Raw genomic sequence first — 17,042 nt, 5'->3', positions numbered from 1 at the left:
TTATAGCGTACCAGATTCATCATCTTAGAAAAGAATGACAGGTTACGCCTCAGTCCGCTAGAATCGGGTATTAAAGAAAAAAACTTTGGTGTTGAAGTAAAAGCATCTAAACAAGAAACCTGTATAAAAACCCTGGAGCTTCAGCTTAGAGATTTACGTCAGTGAGACCCGGCTTTCGAACCCTGATAATTAGTTGGTAATCCTACCAATAATATGTACACCTCTCGATGAGTATGTGCGTATTAGGCACACCTCTATTGGGTACAACCAAATCAATTATGGTTGTGACGAAGACAGCAGAACAGCGAACTACGGTTGCGATGAAACAGCAGCACAACGAACCATGGTGTCAGACTATATAAGACAATATGCGCTGCTTTGGAACGAAATTAGAATACCGCCTCTGCCACAACAAACGGATTTCTAAATCTTCAATCTTTTCCACCTTTAAATCGTTCCAAATGTATATCGCTACAGCTCTCTCCATCCTTGCAGCTATAGCCACAATGGCATCCGCCGTCAAAATCCGATACTTCGAAGATGGTGTCTGTAGTCGCGCCGTAGTCATAATCAATAGACCAGCCAATGGACACTGTTACAACTACGCGCGCGAAAACGTTCACAGCGTGAACATAGCTGCTTGCGATAGCCGCTTCCCATGCGCTTGCTACTTGTACGAATATGCAGACTGCATGGGATACTATAGGACGCCAATAAATTTCGACGAAAAGACCTGTGCCAGTAACTGGAACGTTGCAACCTGGGGGTCCTTGAGGTGCTTCAGTTACTCAGAATGAATTTCGCCATCTAAGATACCTGTGGATGGATCATCCATCGCCACTCATGTTGGATCCGTTTCCGACCTCGTATATGTCGACATTTATGACAGCACTGCCTGGACGTATTTTCGATTCTGGAAGTTTAAGTGAGGGAGTCAGTCAGGAAGTTTGGCAAGAGGGTGGGCAATCGGAGATGATTGGCTTTGTTTCTATAAAAGGCCAAGAGCTCTGTTGTATGTTTCTTGTGGATAATATTAATTTAATTCACCTCTATCGATCAGTCAAGTGAGCAGCCAAGATTTGGTGTTCTAAACGTATCGATAATGAACTCAGCCCGGTAGTCACCATTCATACATCTCAAGTGAAATATGCCGTTGGGCAAGCCCACATTCGTCTCAACCCTCTTCCTTTCCTAATTCCCAAGGAAACAGGTAAATTCCCCGCTGCTCGGAACTATTCGGAATGCTCGGAACGCGCATCTCTCGCTGCTCACGAACTCGTTGTCTTCCCACAAAATACGTCACATCACCGCATCCCATACACGCTCCTAAAAAACCACCATGAATATCTCCGGCACATTAAACATCTTCCGCCTCTTGCGAGACCCCACCTTGTGCCTCCCCCAGCACACAATTTCAACATTCAACCAGCTCCCCATCCCCCTCAGCAAAGCCTTTCCACGCAAACAAGGCGAAAAAGAAGTCGACATTCGCGCCGTAATCCTAGACAAAGACAATTGCTTCGCTGTACCTCACACAGACGAGATATACGAACCCTACCAAGTAAGCTTATCCTCCCAAAAACCACCACTCCTACCATTACTATCACATTCCACATATAGTTTAACGGGTGAAGATGAAAACTCACATGACCAAAGGACCACTTCACCCGCCTCCGCGCTGCCTATCCCGGCCGCAAACTCCTCATTGTCTCAAACACAGCAGGTACATCCTCGGATCCCACCTGCGCCCAGGCAACGCGGCTAGAACGCAACACGGGCGTCATCGTACTGCGCCACTCGACCAAGAAGCCCGGGTGCAAAGACGACGTCATGGCGTATTTTGCGGCGCACCCGGAGACGGGGGTTACGCGGCCTGAGCATGTTGCTGTGGTGGGGGATCGGTTGAGTACGGATGTTATGATGGCGAATTTGATGGGGGGGTATGGGTTTTGGGTTAGGGATGGGGTGCAGGGGAGGGGGTTTGTAAGTTGATTTCTTTTTTTTCTTTTTTTTTCGTTCTTGATCGAAACTGACAGTGAGATCAGTTTGCGAGAATGGAGGATAGGTTACAGAGCTTTTTGTTTGGGAGAGGGTATTGTGCGCCTGATCCGAGTAGGAATCAGTTTGAATAGTCTGATGTGTGGTAGGATTGGCAAAGGGTGACTTTTTTAGTGGTTTTGAGCTTTCCTTTGAAGATAGTTTTCTTGAAAGCGTTGCGGGGTTTTCAACATACGTATTTTTTGGATTGATGTTACTGCAGGATTTGAGGCGAATGGCTAGTTCAGATGAGAGTGAGACAAAGTGTATCGGAGTGGCTGTGGAATCAATTATGATGAGGACGTAAGTATTGAGAAAAAGGATCAAGTATTGAGTACAACGCAAGATTAATCGTGAAAAAGAAACAGTGAATTCACAACCGATGAGGCATAGAAAAGTGGTCATTCAGTCAATCCAACAAAGTTGATTTGCAAGTCATATATACAATGCGACCTGTATCCTACAAACTAGACAAGATCGCGTCGTAATAGAATCATTTACATTGGGAACATGTCCAACCTGACCGGGAACCCCTCGAAAAAAGAGTGAAGTATATACAGAGTAGAAGAGCAGCCTATTCCAACCAGCGAGCACCTTGGCCACCCCAGTAACTCGCCTAATCGTCTCAAACCCACACTGGCTCATTTAGTTGGCAGCAGTCCACAGAGCAGGGCCAGGGAAGGGGTAAGAAGTAGGGTTAGTGTAGATGTTGAACAAGATACCAGGGGTGGTGGGGGTGTACAGGCTGGTACCTGGGACGCCGTTGGTAGGCTTGACAGTGCCGCTGCCTCCAACCTTGATGTTGATGCCTAAAATCCTTAGGTTAGCATCTTTATTACAAGCCTTATGCAATTCTTCGCGAACAGTCTCATCACAAGATAGAGGGAGGCCATAAACTTACACTGAGGGTACAGCTGAGCACCGTTAGCGCTGGAGCCGCCGTGCAGGGCGATAATCTCGTGGCGGACAACATAGTTGCCAGCGGCAAGCTTAGACGGCAGCTTAACAGAAGCCTTGAAGCCGTTCTTGATGAGGTTGTCAGTGACCCAGACGTTGGGGCTGACAATAGCCTCCTGGGCGAATTTGGACCAGCGGAGGTCGCTGGGGGACAAGCTTGAGCATTCACCTATTGGACCGGAAAAATTAGCTACCGCGATCCTTCTTCCAAATCAAGGCGGAGAAACTAGGGGAAGGGTGAAGCCATACCGTTGCAAGGAGCAATGTAGTGGATGATGGGACCCCTGTGGCTGTCTGGCCAGGTGTTCCACTCGAATTCGATGGTATCGCCGGGGTTAGCGTTGGCGTACAGCTTGCCCGGTGTGGCGCTCTTGTGGCAGTTTACGTCTGCGGATGAGGCTCTGTTGGGCTCAACAAAGCCGAGATCCTGGTTCAGAGAGTCCCAACCGGCGGTTGCAACGCGGTTGGTTCCTTGGTAGAACCAGACAGGGTCGGAGCCCTTGGTTGAGACACCCTTGATGTTGACAGTCTTGACGAAGCCGTGGGCGGATACGTTCTCAACGAGGAGGGCGGCAGCGCCGAGGAGGAGAGTGGAAGCGTGCATGGTTGCGTTTAGTGTCAAGCTATTGTTGCTGTGCTTGGAAGTGATTGTCGTGGGCTGTGGGTTTGGTTTCACGGCACTTCCGCTGCTTCTTATAGACGTGATTTTTTATTACACAAAGTCCTGAATAGGATGTTTCAATGGCCAAAGTCGTCCCAGGAAGGGCGCGGAGTGTCGTTCCGGGCTTGTCTTGGTAAATCAAGAAGTGCATAGTGCTCATAGATGACTATAAGCCCGTGGGGACCGACTAGTAGCAGTATTTTGGCATGGCCTACACAGGGCTACACAAAGCTTGTAGCATTCTGGTCTGGCGCTACGACTGTTTACTCGCCTTCCAAGGATTTTGGCACTAGGCAATGTGACTTTGGGTGGAGAAGTCGATATTACTACGATATTATATCCCCCCCTACACTGTGGCTGGAGCTTGCAGTTGCAGTGTATGAACCTGGTTTTCCCAGTGGGGCAATCTATTTCCCCCGGAAACCTCATATAAAATGCCGGTAGCGACTAATATAAACACGTAGCGAGTAGCGAATGACAACGAAACAACACTCGTAGCGATTTGGCGTCACCAATTCGGGAAATTTCTGAGGTTGGCGCATTTTGCATTATTCCGATTGCATCGGGGTTTGCTGATGCTGATAGGATTTCCGTGCTCATGTGTGATTCCCATCGCTCTTGGCTTCAATTTGTACTGCTGCAAGACATATCGGGGGTTGCTGGGTATAGTACGACTGCGCCGTGGCGTCATGGCGATTTCACAAAGTCCCACCTATAGCCACTGACTCCGACATGCAACTGTATTTCACCATCACTCGTTGTCGTTGGCGTAAAGCCCATGATTCACAAGCGCTCGGGTATATGGCACATGGACACGGTGCCAAGGCGGTAATTTCACGACGGTGAAGCTCGGTAAGAATGCTCAGTAGTCTTGGCCGCGCGAAGCGGAGAGTGTTGCGATGCGCGTGGTCTGGCTCTGCCGTCTAGCCTAGCCTTACCACCGAGCAGTAGTCCGAATAACGCCCTGTTTCGTTAGCTTACCCTAGGCACAGTGAAACAGCGAAGCACGTGCACGGAACGCTGGGCGAAGTAAGACCGTTAGCGACCGTTTTCCTGTTGGGAGTAGCGCGTCGCAAGATATGCATTCTGGTGGTCTGATTGCCTGATACTCGATCGAAGATTTGACGAAGATTTCCAGAAACAGCAGGCTTTGTAAGGCGGCCATTTCCGCTACCGCTAGTCAGCTATCTCCAATCACGTTTTGACAGTTTCTTCGGGCTATCGCCGACAGTCCGACCCAAACTGTCTGTGCATGCTGAACAATATCTCAAACTAGAACATAATCTGTACTCGGTGACTAAATGATGTTCAAGAGGAAGAAAAAAAATCTCCTAGATTAGAAATGACTACTTCAAAATCTCGATGAGTCAACATAGGAGTCGACGAATTTGAATGTATATATAAGCGGTTTGGTATATTGACTTGATTACACTAAGGGCTTTTAGACTACCTTTTCCTATTTTCATTTTTCGTATTTCCAGACGCACTAAAACGATAATGTCGACGCTCTGTCAACTGAATCTTGGCGCCTATGAAGAAGACAGAGCAAGAAATGATACGCGACTTGGCTGTAATAGCGGTACAGCTGTGTGTGAAAACGAGCAAGGACTTCCACGATGGCTCATACCCTCAGACCAACGGGGCTGGCGGCGGATAGTACAAAATTTCACGCCTGCATGGGTGCGCAAATCACCACCAGGGAATAGATGAAAGGAAAGCTAACATGATGGAAAGTTTGCAGTGACCATGGGCACAGGTATCGTGGCTGTTCTGCTTCACACGCTGTCAAATCTTTATCAAAGTTACCATGACTTGCTGAGAACTCTCAGCATCGTTTTCTTCATCCTGAACGTTGGCATTTTCTCGGTCATATTTGCCATATCAGTCTTGCGGTATACCTTGTTTCCAGCAACATGGACCCTGATGTTACGGCACCCTGTGCAGTCGCTCTTCCTTGGCACCATGCCCATGGGTTTCTCCACCATTGTCAACATGTTTGTTGCAATATGCGTACCGGCGTGGGGTGGATCAGCACCATATGTGGCATGGGGAATGTGGTGGCTAGACGTCGTCATCAGCGTTGCTTGTTGTCTATGGCTCCCATTTCAGATGTAGGTACCCTTTTCGCCCATCTTCGTTACTCACTACTGACATTTGCATAGGATGACACAACACAGGAACCAGCATGAGAAAATGACAGCAGCTTGGCTTCTGCCGATTGTCGCGTGCATAGTCGCAGCTGCATCTGGCGGTCTGGTGGCTTCCGTTCTGCCCAACGACAACCATGCCCTCATCACCATAATTACCAGTTATGTGCTCTGGAGTATGGGCCTTCCCCTTGCACTGGTGATTCTGACAATGTACTTCCATCGACTTACAATTCACCACCTTCCACCAAAGGAAGTCATTGTTAGCGTCTTCTTGCCTTTGGGACCGATGGGGCAGGGCGGTTACGCCGCAATGCAACTTGGAATTCAAGCATCCAAAGTCTTTCCAAGAACACAAACATTGCACCCACTGGCTGGTGGTATTCTGTATGTGCTTGGATGGATTACCGCATTAGTCCTTTGGGGGTTCGGACTTGTATGGCTTTTCTTCGCCGTGGCATCCATCAGCCGCAGCAGGTTTCCATGCAATCTTGGATGGTGGGGCTTTACGTTCCCAATTGGTGTATTTACCATGTCCACAATCACCATGGGACAGGAGATGCCATCGGCTTTCTTCAGAATTTTTGGGACGATGCTTGCTGTGGGTGTGATACTGCTTTGGCTCTTAGTTGCGGCAAGTACGGTTAAAAATGTGTTGTACGGCGATATATTTGTGGCACCCTGCTTGAAGGAGATGGAGAAGAGAGCTGCCGCGGAAGCGGAAATGAGGGCGTACAGGGATGTTTGATCTAGAATTGTGTGTATTTAGCTTCATGAACATCTAAGAAGATGATAACCCGTGTTTCGTCTTCCTATGCGACACTGTGAACAGTGTATGCCGGAATGTCGTCGTGGTTTGTGTAGGAGGGCCTGGTACCCTAGGTATCTAACCGCACGAGCAAAGTTGCAGCTGAGACTGTATGGGCTCAACTGCGACGCGCGTAGGCCCATACATGAGGGAACCTACTACCCAAGAGCAGGACATCCATTTGCTGTTCAATATCCATAGTGCATTGTACCAACTCTTGCCTTTCACTCTATTGTGCCACCACATGTTCACCTTGACCAACACTCAGAATAATTGAAACCCGTTCCAATAAATGTATCCGAAGACAGCGAGCGCGCTTGTAGCCGCAAAAGGCAAGCTCATCTCCACCACGCTCCAAATCCAGAGAGTGCCCACTGGAGGAGCCGACTTCATGACGTAAAAGTATCCGTGTTGATTCCCCGAGTACACCAAGTAGCAGCCTGCGGCAATGGAGCCGGCGAAGAAGACCACATCTCGAACCTTGGGAAAGTGGTAGGCAATGTCGACGTGGGTAAGGTAGACCAGGACGACGAATATGGGCCAGGCTGTAGCGGCTCTCCAGATAATCTCAGTCCATATGATGTCCTCCCTGTACTGGTTGTATACAAGGACGTCGAGGGTGAGGTGTAGTGCTGCCATGGAGACGGAGTAGAGAACCGAGTCGCCTAAGGGTCCGATGGGAGGCCCTTGATCGTCGCCGACGGGCCTTGATGCCATGGCGGCTGCCCTAGCAGCCTTCCTGGCAGGATTCAATTCATCTAGCTCTCGTTGTCTCTCTTCTGCTAGGTCGAAAAGGGTCTTGCCCTTGGGTTTGGAGAAGTCCGGATGCCGAAGAATCATCTCGACTCCATCTTGGTCAATCTCGGTCGAAGGCTGCAGCCCGCCTCCAGTGGCTTTTGCATTGAATGCGGTACCTTTGGCGCGTCGCTCTTTCCTGTTGGACATGGTGGGTAGGGTAGAATAATAGGCGGATGGAATGAATTGGGGATGCAAGGGGAATGTTCGCGTGTGCGGCTCCTCGCAATGTCGAAGATGACGTGGGTCAAAGCGCGTGTCAGAACCGCCAGCGCCCTCCTACAGTCAACCTTACCCCCAACCATGAACCCGGCAGCATTCTCAAATTATTTGATACTTTACCTAGCACACTGTTGAAAAATTGGTTGGCTATGAATTGGACCGTCTGGGCATCGGTGCCCCTCCTTGTCTTCGCCTTCTGGATGTATACCAGCACTCTCAGTGCATCCTTCCCCACCCTGCACAACAAACGCATTTTGCTCCTCATAGCGCATCCAGATGACGAGGCCATGTTCTTTGCCCCGGCTCTGCTTGCATTGACGCGTCCAGAACACGGAAATCACGTCAAGATCCTGTGTTTGAGCAGTGGTATGATCAACGCCTCTCCTCACGTCTTCTCGAAGGGCCACCACTAATGCCAGCCGTATAACAGGCGATGCCGACGGGCTGGGCCACGTGCGCAAGAAAGAGCTAGTGAAGAGCGGGCTGCAATTGGGCATTCGGAGCGAAGATGACATTCTGGTCGTCGAGGACAAGTATGCGCTGCAAGGGCTGGCATTGTACACCTGACTGATTGTCATGCAGGAACTTCCCCGACTCCATGACCGTAACATGGCACCCTCGTCTAATATCCAACCTGCTTACCACGGCCTTTGCCCCAGGCATGTCTTCGATTTCTTCCAAGGACGCACCGCAGGCCACCATCGACGCCATCATCACATTTGACGCACACGGCATCTCTGGCCACCCCAATCACAAATCGCTCCATGCCGGAGCTCACAGCTTCCTCAAGGCGCTCATGCACCGTCACAGTGGCTGGGAGTGTCCTGTAAAACTGTACACGCTTACGACCATTCCCATCTTCCGCAAATACCTCGGCTTATTCGACGCCCCTGCTACCATCATTGGCGCAATGCTGCAAAAGAAGCAGCTGGGGGGGTTCCCAACTCCACTCCTGTTTGCCAGCTCACCGATCGGTTACAGGACGGCTCAGAAGGCCATGACTACTGCGCATGAGAGCCAGATGCGCTGGTTCCGCTGGGGCTGGATCACCCTATCACGCTACATGGTATTAAACGAGCTGAAACTCGAAAAGACTCTCTAATGCTGTTCTTGACCATGTCCGCCAGCCACCAGAAATCAGACAAAGACTGGAATCAGTATAATACCAGCCGTGGTCCGACACAATCGGTCGATTAACTGACCAGGGTGTGCATGGAGAGCTGACTTTCGGCCACTGATCCTATACGTTGGTTACGCGACAGCGCATGCACTGTTGCCGACAAACAAGGAGCGAACTCCCAGGCAGAATATCAGAGGCCCTAAACTTGTGTCACTACCAAGACAGGCAAGTCGGAAGCCGGAACTTAGGCCGCGGGTGAAGGCTCCACCCTTGGTGCGCTCCGGCGCGCTCGCGGGTGCGCGGCTTCATGGTTCCGTGTTGCTGGGACAGTCCTCCGCTACACAAGAAGTGCAAATTCAAATATGCTCCAGCTTTCCTAATCCTATACCATATCTCAGACTATCCACCTTTTTCGCGCGTCGGCTGAAAACCGTAAAGTCCGTTACATAGAAAGGAGGTAGGGTGTCCTGCCTCGGAGTTGCTCCTGTTCACGTGGATCGGACATCGGATTAGAAGGTACGCCGACCCAAGCGTCGACAACACCGCCACAGTTCGCAAACTCCAGCAGTAAGCTACTAGATGAATGGGTGGCTTGACACTCTCGACTGACGCATCGGGCTTCAGAAAGCACACTCCTACGACCGTAGCCTATTCCGCACGATCCCGGGTGTTGGTGTACATACTATGTTCACAGCACCCATCCTTCGCCTGCCAGTGGAGCTTCATTCGGAAATCATCAGACTCCTTGACATCCGCGATAGAGTCAACCTGGCCTCCACATCCCGCTACTTCAGATTCCTCATTCCTGCGCCAACGCACAACGAGCTTCTGATCGCTGAGGACAGCGCATGGGCAAAGTCGAGTCAGCTATATGCTTGTAAGGGTTGCCTGAATTTTTGGAGCTGGGCTAGCTTTGAGGACAGTATGAGGAAGGGGAAATGGTGTCGCAGTGGGACGTTGGCGAGTTCGAGACTATGTCTGAAATGCGGGGTAAACAGTGCGCTATACACTCCGGGTGTGCATCTCAGAGTTTGTAATAGGGTACACGTACTCTGCGCTCAATGTCGGCGACTAACGGATCAGATCGGTCGCCACGGCATGTGTACTGCATGCTCTCCTAATATGCCGCGAGATCACCAGCCTCAGTATTTCGACGATGACGACTGGACCTACATGAAAGACCGTATGTCCGACTGCAATCATATGCAAGAATTCAGTGACTGGCCTGAAGAAGAGCATTTATCTAGGTACTGAAACATTCAAAGCCACTTACAGTATTCGATTTGCACTGTCACAAAGGCGGCTGGAAACAACTACACTCTTCGCAGCAACTCAGACTGATGACTGTTTCTCGTCATCTTCGAACATAAAATTATGACACAACACCGCCGTTTGAGGATCAAAACTGTTGTACTACTAGCGCTTCTTTTCATTCGTACCTGTCACGGCCGTTCTTCACGCATCGTTCGTCAGTCGCTTCGTCACTTTACACGTCATGTGTGCCATCACAATCCACAATCGGTCTGCGGTTGTTAGCAAGATGTGTATAGGGCTTAATTCCAGACATTTATATTTCCCAGATATTTGGCGCGGAAGTTTTGGAAATGAGGCACAATTCAAAAAGAGTGTCCTGACTACACTTGATAATATACTTGTTCACATATTCTCAGCGTTGCTTGCCCGGTTAACGATACGATTGGGTATGGTTAATCCTAAGCCTAAAAGTAGGCCTGCCTCGCCTACATTACAGCATCCGGTCCCTCATCGACCTACTACTTTGCGAAGACGCATTTCTTCGGGCTTGGACACTTTCATGTCAGTCTTGCAGTTACGGAAGACAACTCCAAAGCAAGATCCAGCTCCACGCCCGATAACGGCACCTGTACCAATTCGACCACTTGCACAGCAAGGCATCAACATTGCCCAAGGTACAGAAAAACGAGACCTGGTTCCAGAGCTACACCGGCCAAACCTAGGTGAATCTGAGCATCCATGTCCGTATGACAGGACCAAGTACCACTCGTTCTCAAGCATTGAGCGTTCTCGATGCACCTTTTGCGGTATGCGATCATCCAGACCCAGCCCCAGCGAGCCCTGTAATGACTGTCGGTCCAGGAGCCCCTTTTCGCATATCAAAATGGGTTTTCGACAGAAACCGACGCCTGAGTATAGCAAAGACATAGGGTATCTCAATCCGGAGTTTTTCCTCAGATCAAGTACCTCATCTGATGAAGGCCCACGCATTGTGCCTCCAGAGATTGCAGCAAAGAGGATCGGCAACCCGCCCAGGAGAGCAGCGCTTCCCGTACCGCGCCCAGGAGCTATTAACAATATTCTCAATCCGCCCTCTGATCGCCCAGCATTCCGACCACTAGAACCTGACTCAATCTCCTCTTACGGAAACACTCTCAAGGGCAACGACATGAGAACCACCAGTCCCAAATTGCATTATCTACATGGCTTACCCGACTCGAAGGCATACCCGTATGTTCACAAGAAAGAAGTGAAGGAACACCTTGCCGCTATAGATGCTGGGCTATCAAGCCCCTTGGCTCAATTTGCATTTACTGTGAACCAGCAAAAGGAACGAAATCGATATACAGATTTCTCTGAGACGATATTCTACGGAAACAATCCTAGTCCAGCGCTAGTAAGCGATGTTCATAGGCTGTTCCCAGAGCAGAGTAGGCATAGCAATGTTGTCGTAGAGCATGTGCTGGTAGTGGGTGGGCCCGTCGTTCCCAAACAATCGCGGGCGCAGCACCACAGAAGTATTGATGAGCAGTTGTATGACAGCAATGCGTATGCACGAAAATCTCCAGCACTGCAGGCCCCACAATCGCGCAACTCGAGGCCATGTAGTCGGAATAAAACCCACAGCACTACGCCTATATGTTCAACTGATGAAAACTCCCGTAGAAATGAACGATCCACGCACAAACCCGGTCCTGGCCCCGAAAACATTCCCAGACTCAGAGGCGGCGCCGGAACCAATCAAGCATGTCTTGGATACGGCTTCTTATTCAAACAATTACTTCTCACATGCCACCGACCCGAGTACGATTCCAGCAGCGACACTGAAGACTCACCAGTCCGAATCCCAGACCCAGCCCAGATATCCCGAGCAATGCGCAGAGCCCAAGGTACTGCAACACTTCCCAAGAACCTGTCACGCACAACTGCTACATCGAGCATAGCGAGAAGCTCATCCAGCAATGCCCACAACAACACTCTCCCTCCATCTCGGACAGCCACTTTCACAGCCACATACACGCCTCCCCGCCCCCTTCTCTGCAATATGCCTTGTATCCCCTGCGCCTCCCCCATTCCTTCCCCAACTCAACCTCGCACTCAGGACTCTCTTATCAACTCCACCTACCCTCTATATACACCTCCAACTACCATACCGTGTCTAAGAGGCGGCGGGGGCTCCCCATCTGCGCTCCGTGATGAAGACAATTTGCCGCCGACACTGGTGTGGCTTGCGGGTCGGAAGAGGAGGAGTATTACGACCAAGACGTGGAAGGAGGGAAAGCCGAAGGTTAGGATGGGAGGGATGCTGGGGTGGGCAGTGTATGGGGCGAGGGCTGGGGAGGTACGGGGACAGGAAATGGGAGAGGGGAAGAATGCGAAGTCGGCAGGTGGTGGTGGCGTGGCGAAAGTCAAAGAAAGCGCGCCAAAAGAAATGCAGAAAGGTCCGGCAGAAGAAAAGAAAGAGAGTGTGGTGCAGGATCCTGTGCCAGAAGTTGCTGCAGGAGATGCGGTACCGTCGGCTAATGAAGGTGGTGCTGAGAAATGAAATGTAGGTATCGTGTCAAAAGTACTGTTTTCCCATTTTCCAAATCCAAGTATCTTACACTATGAAGGCCAAGTCAAGTATTCAAAGATTCAGAGCGGGATAAAGATCTCACTTTGAAATCCTGTCCTGCTCGTGCACATGCTTGATCTGATGTTGCGCATCCTTCTCAACTGCCTGTTTTCTCAGTGCCGCAATCTTATCATCGATCATAGCAATATCTGCTTCAACCCTCAACAGCTTCTCCTGCATCATCTTCTCGTAATCCTCATCGCTCAAGACTTGCATTGGACTCCATCTGCTCTTCGCAATCTTGTCCGTTAAAGTCTCCTTTGGCTTTTCTTCGCCCTTAGCTCTCAATTCCGCCAGTTCCTGAAGTTGACCAGAGTTTCTCGCATCAAGGTAGTTGTAACCTTGCTGTCCTAGCCAGCCTACGAGACTGAACATAAGAGTTCCAGGAATAACGTTGCGGGGACCTCGAAACAAGAAACCAAGAGTGAAGCCGGTTGATCCTCCGGCAATGGTAGAGGCGCGGACTTTGTCCGAGGGAGATGGGCTCAGGTCATCACGAGGGTAGATGGGGGCGCCTCGAGTAAGGTTCCACCAGTTTACGAGGCCATTCTGGTTGAGGAGTGAGGCGCGGAAACCCCAGAATGTTGATCCAAGAGCGAACCATTGGGCTCCTGAGACGATGGAAAACAAGACGGGTGTCTGGGTGCGGACTGTGCCGTATAAAGCACCGATTACCGTACCGGGAATTGCTGTGCTAGATTAGTTGTGTGTGCATGTCCCTAAAAGGCGTTGGGCTGGAATTAAGTTGAATGGTAGAGAAGAAAAGCAAAACATGATATTTGTCTCATTTTCCCGATCGGGGGATAATGTGTATGCTTAGAGTAAGGGAAATGGCAATGCGAAAATCCTAAGGGATAGTTTGTGTCTCAATGTCTGACCGGACAGCCACAATGGCAAAGTGGCAAGCGTACAACAGGCGACGATTACGTCAAGAAATGAGGCGAGCAAATACGTACCTGAGGCTCCACCGACCAAGGCGGCCTGTCTGGCAACCTCGAGAGGGTGTGTGACCTGGGCTGGGTCATATTTGCTGGTCATCACTCTCGCATGGATGCGACACACAAGGAGGCGATGCAGGGCAAGACGAGACAGTAGGGATCTAGAAGCGGCATGCGCAGTTGCATGGATGTGAAATGGATTTTGGGGATGACATAAGCGAGGCCCAACGGACGCACAGCTTAAGATTTCCGTTCGGGAAAGAAGAACTCACCCCACACACGAAACTACGGACACACCCCCGCAGCCAGAAGAACAACCCCGACCCAGAGTAGAAGACGCTCTTAGCACTCGAACCAGACAGCGCGCGGAAAAAATCCTTACGCGCGTAGTCTGCTAACCCGCAATCATGCGTGAGTCGCCTTGGGCTGCGCAAAGTGCGGCCGTCGCTCGCGAGCCGGCTTTTTTTTGCCCCGCTTCGTACTGCGACGACAGAGCAGACGCAAATGGCTAACGGTGGTTTTTTACAGCGCCCAAGAAGAAGGAACAGCAGAAGATGTCCCTGGGAGACTTCCTGGGAGATCAGAGTACGCCCCCTCCTTCACCGACCGGCCTCAGGCGCCACAGAGGACTGACCGAACACAGCGCTGGGATCATGGGCTGACGAGATGGAGGATGCGCCAATGCCAGGTGAGTTTCGCCATGTCGCACTTTGCAGCAACCTCGAGTACTAACTTTTGCAGGCACTGGTAAAATATACCCCGCCGACACTCGCGGCGCAAATATGCCTCGTTCCGTGTGCTAACGTTGCCGTAGGTGCTGGCGGCCGCTCCGGATACGGAGGCGACAGGCCCACATTCGGATCTGGAGGTGGCTTCGGTGGTGACCGCGGTGGTAGCTTCGGTGGGTAAACATGTGCAAGGCTTCTTCCTGCATGCGCTAACAATTCTTGCAGCTGACCGCGGATTCGCAACTCGCGAGGCTCTTCCTCTCCCCTCCAAGCCCCCGTACACCGCTCACTTGGGCAACCTCTCCTTCGACGCCACCGAAGGTGACGTAACCGACTTCTTCGCCGGCTGCGAAGTCACCAACGTACGCATTGTTGAAGACAAGCTGGACCGAAAGCCAAAGGGCTTTGGATATGTTGAGTTCGGCAGTGTAGATGGACTGAAGAAGGCTCTTGATCTCTCTGGCACATCATTCCAGGGCAGAAACATTCGCGTTAGCGTTGCTGAGCCTCGTACGCCACACACCTACTCCACCATCTGGAAAATTTACTGACATCATAATAGCCAAGGACCGCCCAGAGGCCCGCGATATCTCCGACTGGACTCGCAAGGGACCACTCCCCGACCTTCCAGGTCAGCGCAGCAACTCTGGACGGGGTGGTTTCGGCGCAGGTCGCGACCGTGGCTTCGACGCAGGATCAGATGCTGGTGGTGAACGCAGCGAACGTCGCCGCCCACCTCCATTCGAGAGTGACGGTAAGTCTCGTGATTTTGGTAACTGGGAGCGCCGTGGCCCTCTCTCGCCAGCTGCTGCACCTTCTCCCAGTGAGAGTGGCCGCACGCGAGGCTTCGAAGGAACACCCCGCGAGGGACGTAGACAGTCCCCAGCTTGGGGTGAAGGTCAAGGCACCGAGGGCTCACGCGGACCCCGTCGTGAGTTCCAGGAGAGACCGCATGTTGAGAGGCAACCTACTGCTGCAGAGGCCGACAACCAGTGGCGGTCCCGTATGCGCCCCGATGCGCCAGTCAAATCACCTACATCGACACCCGATGTCAGCACACCATCTTCGCCAGCACCAGCACCTGCTGCTCCTGCAGGTCGACCCCGCCTGAACCTGGCTAAGCGAACAGTCTCCGAGGCCCAGCCAGGCCCCGAATCCTCCACCCCTTCAGACAAGCCCAACCCCTTCGGTGCTGCCCGTCCCATTGACACTGCTGCGCGCGAAAGGGAGGTTGAAGAGAAGAGGCAATTGGCCCTCCGTCAGAAGAAGGAGGCCGACGAAAAGGCCCGTGAGGAGCGCAAGGCAAAGGAAGCTGCCGAGAAGGCCACACCTAAAGATTCAGCACAGCCTACCCCTACCAGGAAGGACGAGAACAGCACAGAGGAAAAGCCCAAGGCCAACTTTGAGATTCTCCAGCGTGTTGATGAGGGTAACTCGGCCGGTCAAGACGAGGACGCTCAGGGCGAGATAGTACAAGACAAGGCCGTCAAACCACAAGAGGTTGTCCGTGACCCACCGAAGTCGGAGGCAGGTTCGTGGAGGAGACAGTCCAACACAGCTGCTACGCCAGCTACCACAACCGAGACCATGGATGAAGATGGCTGGAGCACCGTCACCAAGCCGACTAAGAATGTCAAGAACAACCGCCGCGGTGGAGGCGCGCCAGCTCGCGCAATTGCGTCTTAGGTAGGCGTATCCGCTGTCTAAGGCTGGCCCGACATCCCGTCTGGCCCTGATATTATATCCGGATGATCGCAGCGCATATCAAACGGCGTGGTGGAGTCCTTTGCTTTCTAGGCCTGTACTGTCTACCGCAGCTATGATTTGTTGGGCGGTCCTTCGGTATCGTTGCATCCGTGCACTACATGGTCTTTTGCCTTATGCTTCGACGGCCTTGTTTATTCAAGCGCGATTTACAAGGCGCCCCGTGGCTGCTCAACCGCTGGGACGTATTATGAGCTTTCTTTCCTTTACGCCCGATAACGATGTTATCCCCTTGACGCTTCTCGTCTACAAAAGTATTGGTCTTTCCTCTTGGACCCTGCGGATCCGGTAGAACACAGGACATGCCATATTTTCCCCAATATTCCCCTTGCATGCAGTTCGACTGTTGGTATGGATGAGCTATGCTCACTAGTCGGTTTCCTATGATGGATCTTTTTGTTCAGTATGACATGAGAAGAGTGTGCACACATGTATTTAGCTGCGACTAGATTATGAAAGGGTCATCCACTCCACTCAGATGCATCGCTTCGAGCTTGTTGGTGTTTATGTTTGGAAACATTGCGTGCATGCTGCCTTAGGTCTGCAGACTATCGAGACGGCCATGGTAAGCAATTGGACACAGATAAACCCCATACCAAAGAACGGTACGCCCCACTAATGTCTACAGATGTAATTGTAATGGTTTTGTGAGGTGGTTTGCAGATAACGTTGAGTCGTAGCACTAAGGCACGATGATCGCCGCCATCCGACAGGGTTCAATCATGCATGATCCTGGTCTGTCCGCCACCATACGTCAGATGTGCTGAGTCTGTGTTCCAACTCTGACATCCTGCTTTAATAGCAACCGAATCACCATCTCCATTTCCTGACATTCTCCACAACTATAGTTCATTACGCAGCCCCCTTGTATCAAGAACATGTACATTTGAGTGGTGTTTTCAACTCGACGATATCAAGGACCCCTGCTTGTCTTGCGTTTGAGCCCTGAGTTGAAAGTCTATTTGTGTTGATGTACATTAGTACCTCGTCAGAAAGA

At 51.2% G+C, this 17,042-nt stretch overlaps 10 protein-coding genes across 10 annotated transcripts; 7 read left to right on the top strand and 3 right to left on the bottom strand.

Moving 5' to 3' along the window:
- Positions 1–1,339: 1,339 nt before the first annotated feature.
- COCMIDRAFT_90599 (uncharacterized protein) lies at positions 1,340–2,132 on the top strand (the record flags this gene model as incomplete). The annotated part of the gene is made up of 3 exons (XM_007688021.1): positions 1,340–1,561; positions 1,657–1,953; positions 2,046–2,132. The coding sequence occupies 3 exons, from the start codon at positions 1,340–1,342 to the stop codon at positions 2,130–2,132; spliced, it is 606 nt and encodes a 201-aa protein (XP_007686211.1).
- A 550-nt stretch (positions 2,133–2,682) lies between these two features.
- COCMIDRAFT_90535 (lytic polysaccharide monooxygenase) lies at positions 2,683–3,598 on the bottom strand (the record flags this gene model as incomplete). The annotated part of the gene is made up of 3 exons (XM_007688020.1): positions 2,683–2,846; positions 2,939–3,163; positions 3,244–3,598. The coding sequence occupies 3 exons, from the start codon at positions 3,596–3,598 to the stop codon at positions 2,683–2,685; spliced, it is 744 nt and encodes a 247-aa protein (XP_007686210.1).
- Positions 3,599–5,401: 1,803 nt separating this feature from the next.
- COCMIDRAFT_90512 (uncharacterized protein) lies at positions 5,402–6,550 on the top strand (the record flags this gene model as incomplete). The annotated part of the gene is made up of 2 exons (XM_007688019.1): positions 5,402–5,766; positions 5,818–6,550. 2 exons carry the CDS (start codon positions 5,402–5,404, stop codon positions 6,548–6,550), a joined length of 1,098 nt encoding a protein of 365 aa, XP_007686209.1.
- A 324-nt stretch (positions 6,551–6,874) lies between these two features.
- Positions 6,875–7,555, bottom strand: COCMIDRAFT_90436 (uncharacterized protein; the record flags this gene model as incomplete). Its single annotated transcript, XM_007688018.1, has 1 exon — positions 6,875–7,555. One exon carries the CDS (start codon positions 7,553–7,555, stop codon positions 6,875–6,877), a length of 681 nt encoding a protein of 226 aa, XP_007686208.1.
- Positions 7,556–7,776: 221 nt separating this feature from the next.
- Positions 7,777–8,729, top strand: COCMIDRAFT_90591 (uncharacterized protein; the record flags this gene model as incomplete). Its single annotated transcript, XM_007688017.1, has 3 exons — positions 7,777–7,993; positions 8,058–8,160; positions 8,210–8,729. 3 exons carry the CDS (start codon positions 7,777–7,779, stop codon positions 8,727–8,729), a joined length of 840 nt encoding a protein of 279 aa, XP_007686207.1.
- Positions 8,730–9,431: 702 nt separating this feature from the next.
- On the top strand, positions 9,432–10,001 carry COCMIDRAFT_90567 (uncharacterized protein; the record flags this gene model as incomplete). The annotated part of the gene is made up of 1 exon (XM_007688016.1): positions 9,432–10,001. One exon carries the CDS (start codon positions 9,432–9,434, stop codon positions 9,999–10,001), a length of 570 nt encoding a protein of 189 aa, XP_007686206.1.
- Positions 10,002–10,121: 120 nt separating this feature from the next.
- On the top strand, positions 10,122–10,283 carry COCMIDRAFT_90428 (uncharacterized protein; the record flags this gene model as incomplete). Its single annotated transcript, XM_007688015.1, has 1 exon — positions 10,122–10,283. The coding sequence occupies one exon, from the start codon at positions 10,122–10,124 to the stop codon at positions 10,281–10,283; it is 162 nt and encodes a 53-aa protein (XP_007686205.1).
- Positions 10,284–10,884: 601 nt separating this feature from the next.
- COCMIDRAFT_90494 (uncharacterized protein) lies at positions 10,885–12,546 on the top strand (the record flags this gene model as incomplete). The annotated part of the gene is made up of 1 exon (XM_007688014.1): positions 10,885–12,546. The coding sequence occupies one exon, from the start codon at positions 10,885–10,887 to the stop codon at positions 12,544–12,546; it is 1,662 nt and encodes a 553-aa protein (XP_007686204.1).
- Positions 12,547–12,654: 108 nt separating this feature from the next.
- On the bottom strand, positions 12,655–13,653 carry COCMIDRAFT_3744 (uncharacterized protein; the record flags this gene model as incomplete). Its single annotated transcript, XM_007687956.1, has 2 exons — positions 12,655–13,304; positions 13,572–13,653. The coding sequence occupies 2 exons, from the start codon at positions 13,651–13,653 to the stop codon at positions 12,655–12,657; spliced, it is 732 nt and encodes a 243-aa protein (XP_007686146.1).
- Positions 13,654–14,107: 454 nt separating this feature from the next.
- COCMIDRAFT_35177 (uncharacterized protein) lies at positions 14,108–15,967 on the top strand (the record flags this gene model as incomplete). Its single annotated transcript, XM_007687976.1, has 5 exons — positions 14,108–14,138; positions 14,197–14,241; positions 14,368–14,454; positions 14,507–14,791; positions 14,844–15,967. 5 exons carry the CDS (start codon positions 14,108–14,110, stop codon positions 15,965–15,967), a joined length of 1,572 nt encoding a protein of 523 aa, XP_007686166.1.
- Positions 15,968–17,042: the final 1,075 nt, after the last annotated feature.

Source organism: Bipolaris oryzae (assembly GCF_000523455.1).
Source record: "Bipolaris oryzae ATCC 44560 unplaced genomic scaffold scaffold_36, whole genome shotgun sequence".
In the NCBI taxonomy this organism is placed as follows: domain Eukaryota; kingdom Fungi; phylum Ascomycota; class Dothideomycetes; order Pleosporales; family Pleosporaceae; genus Bipolaris; species Bipolaris oryzae.
This window is presented reverse-complemented; position numbering and strand designations above follow the sequence as displayed.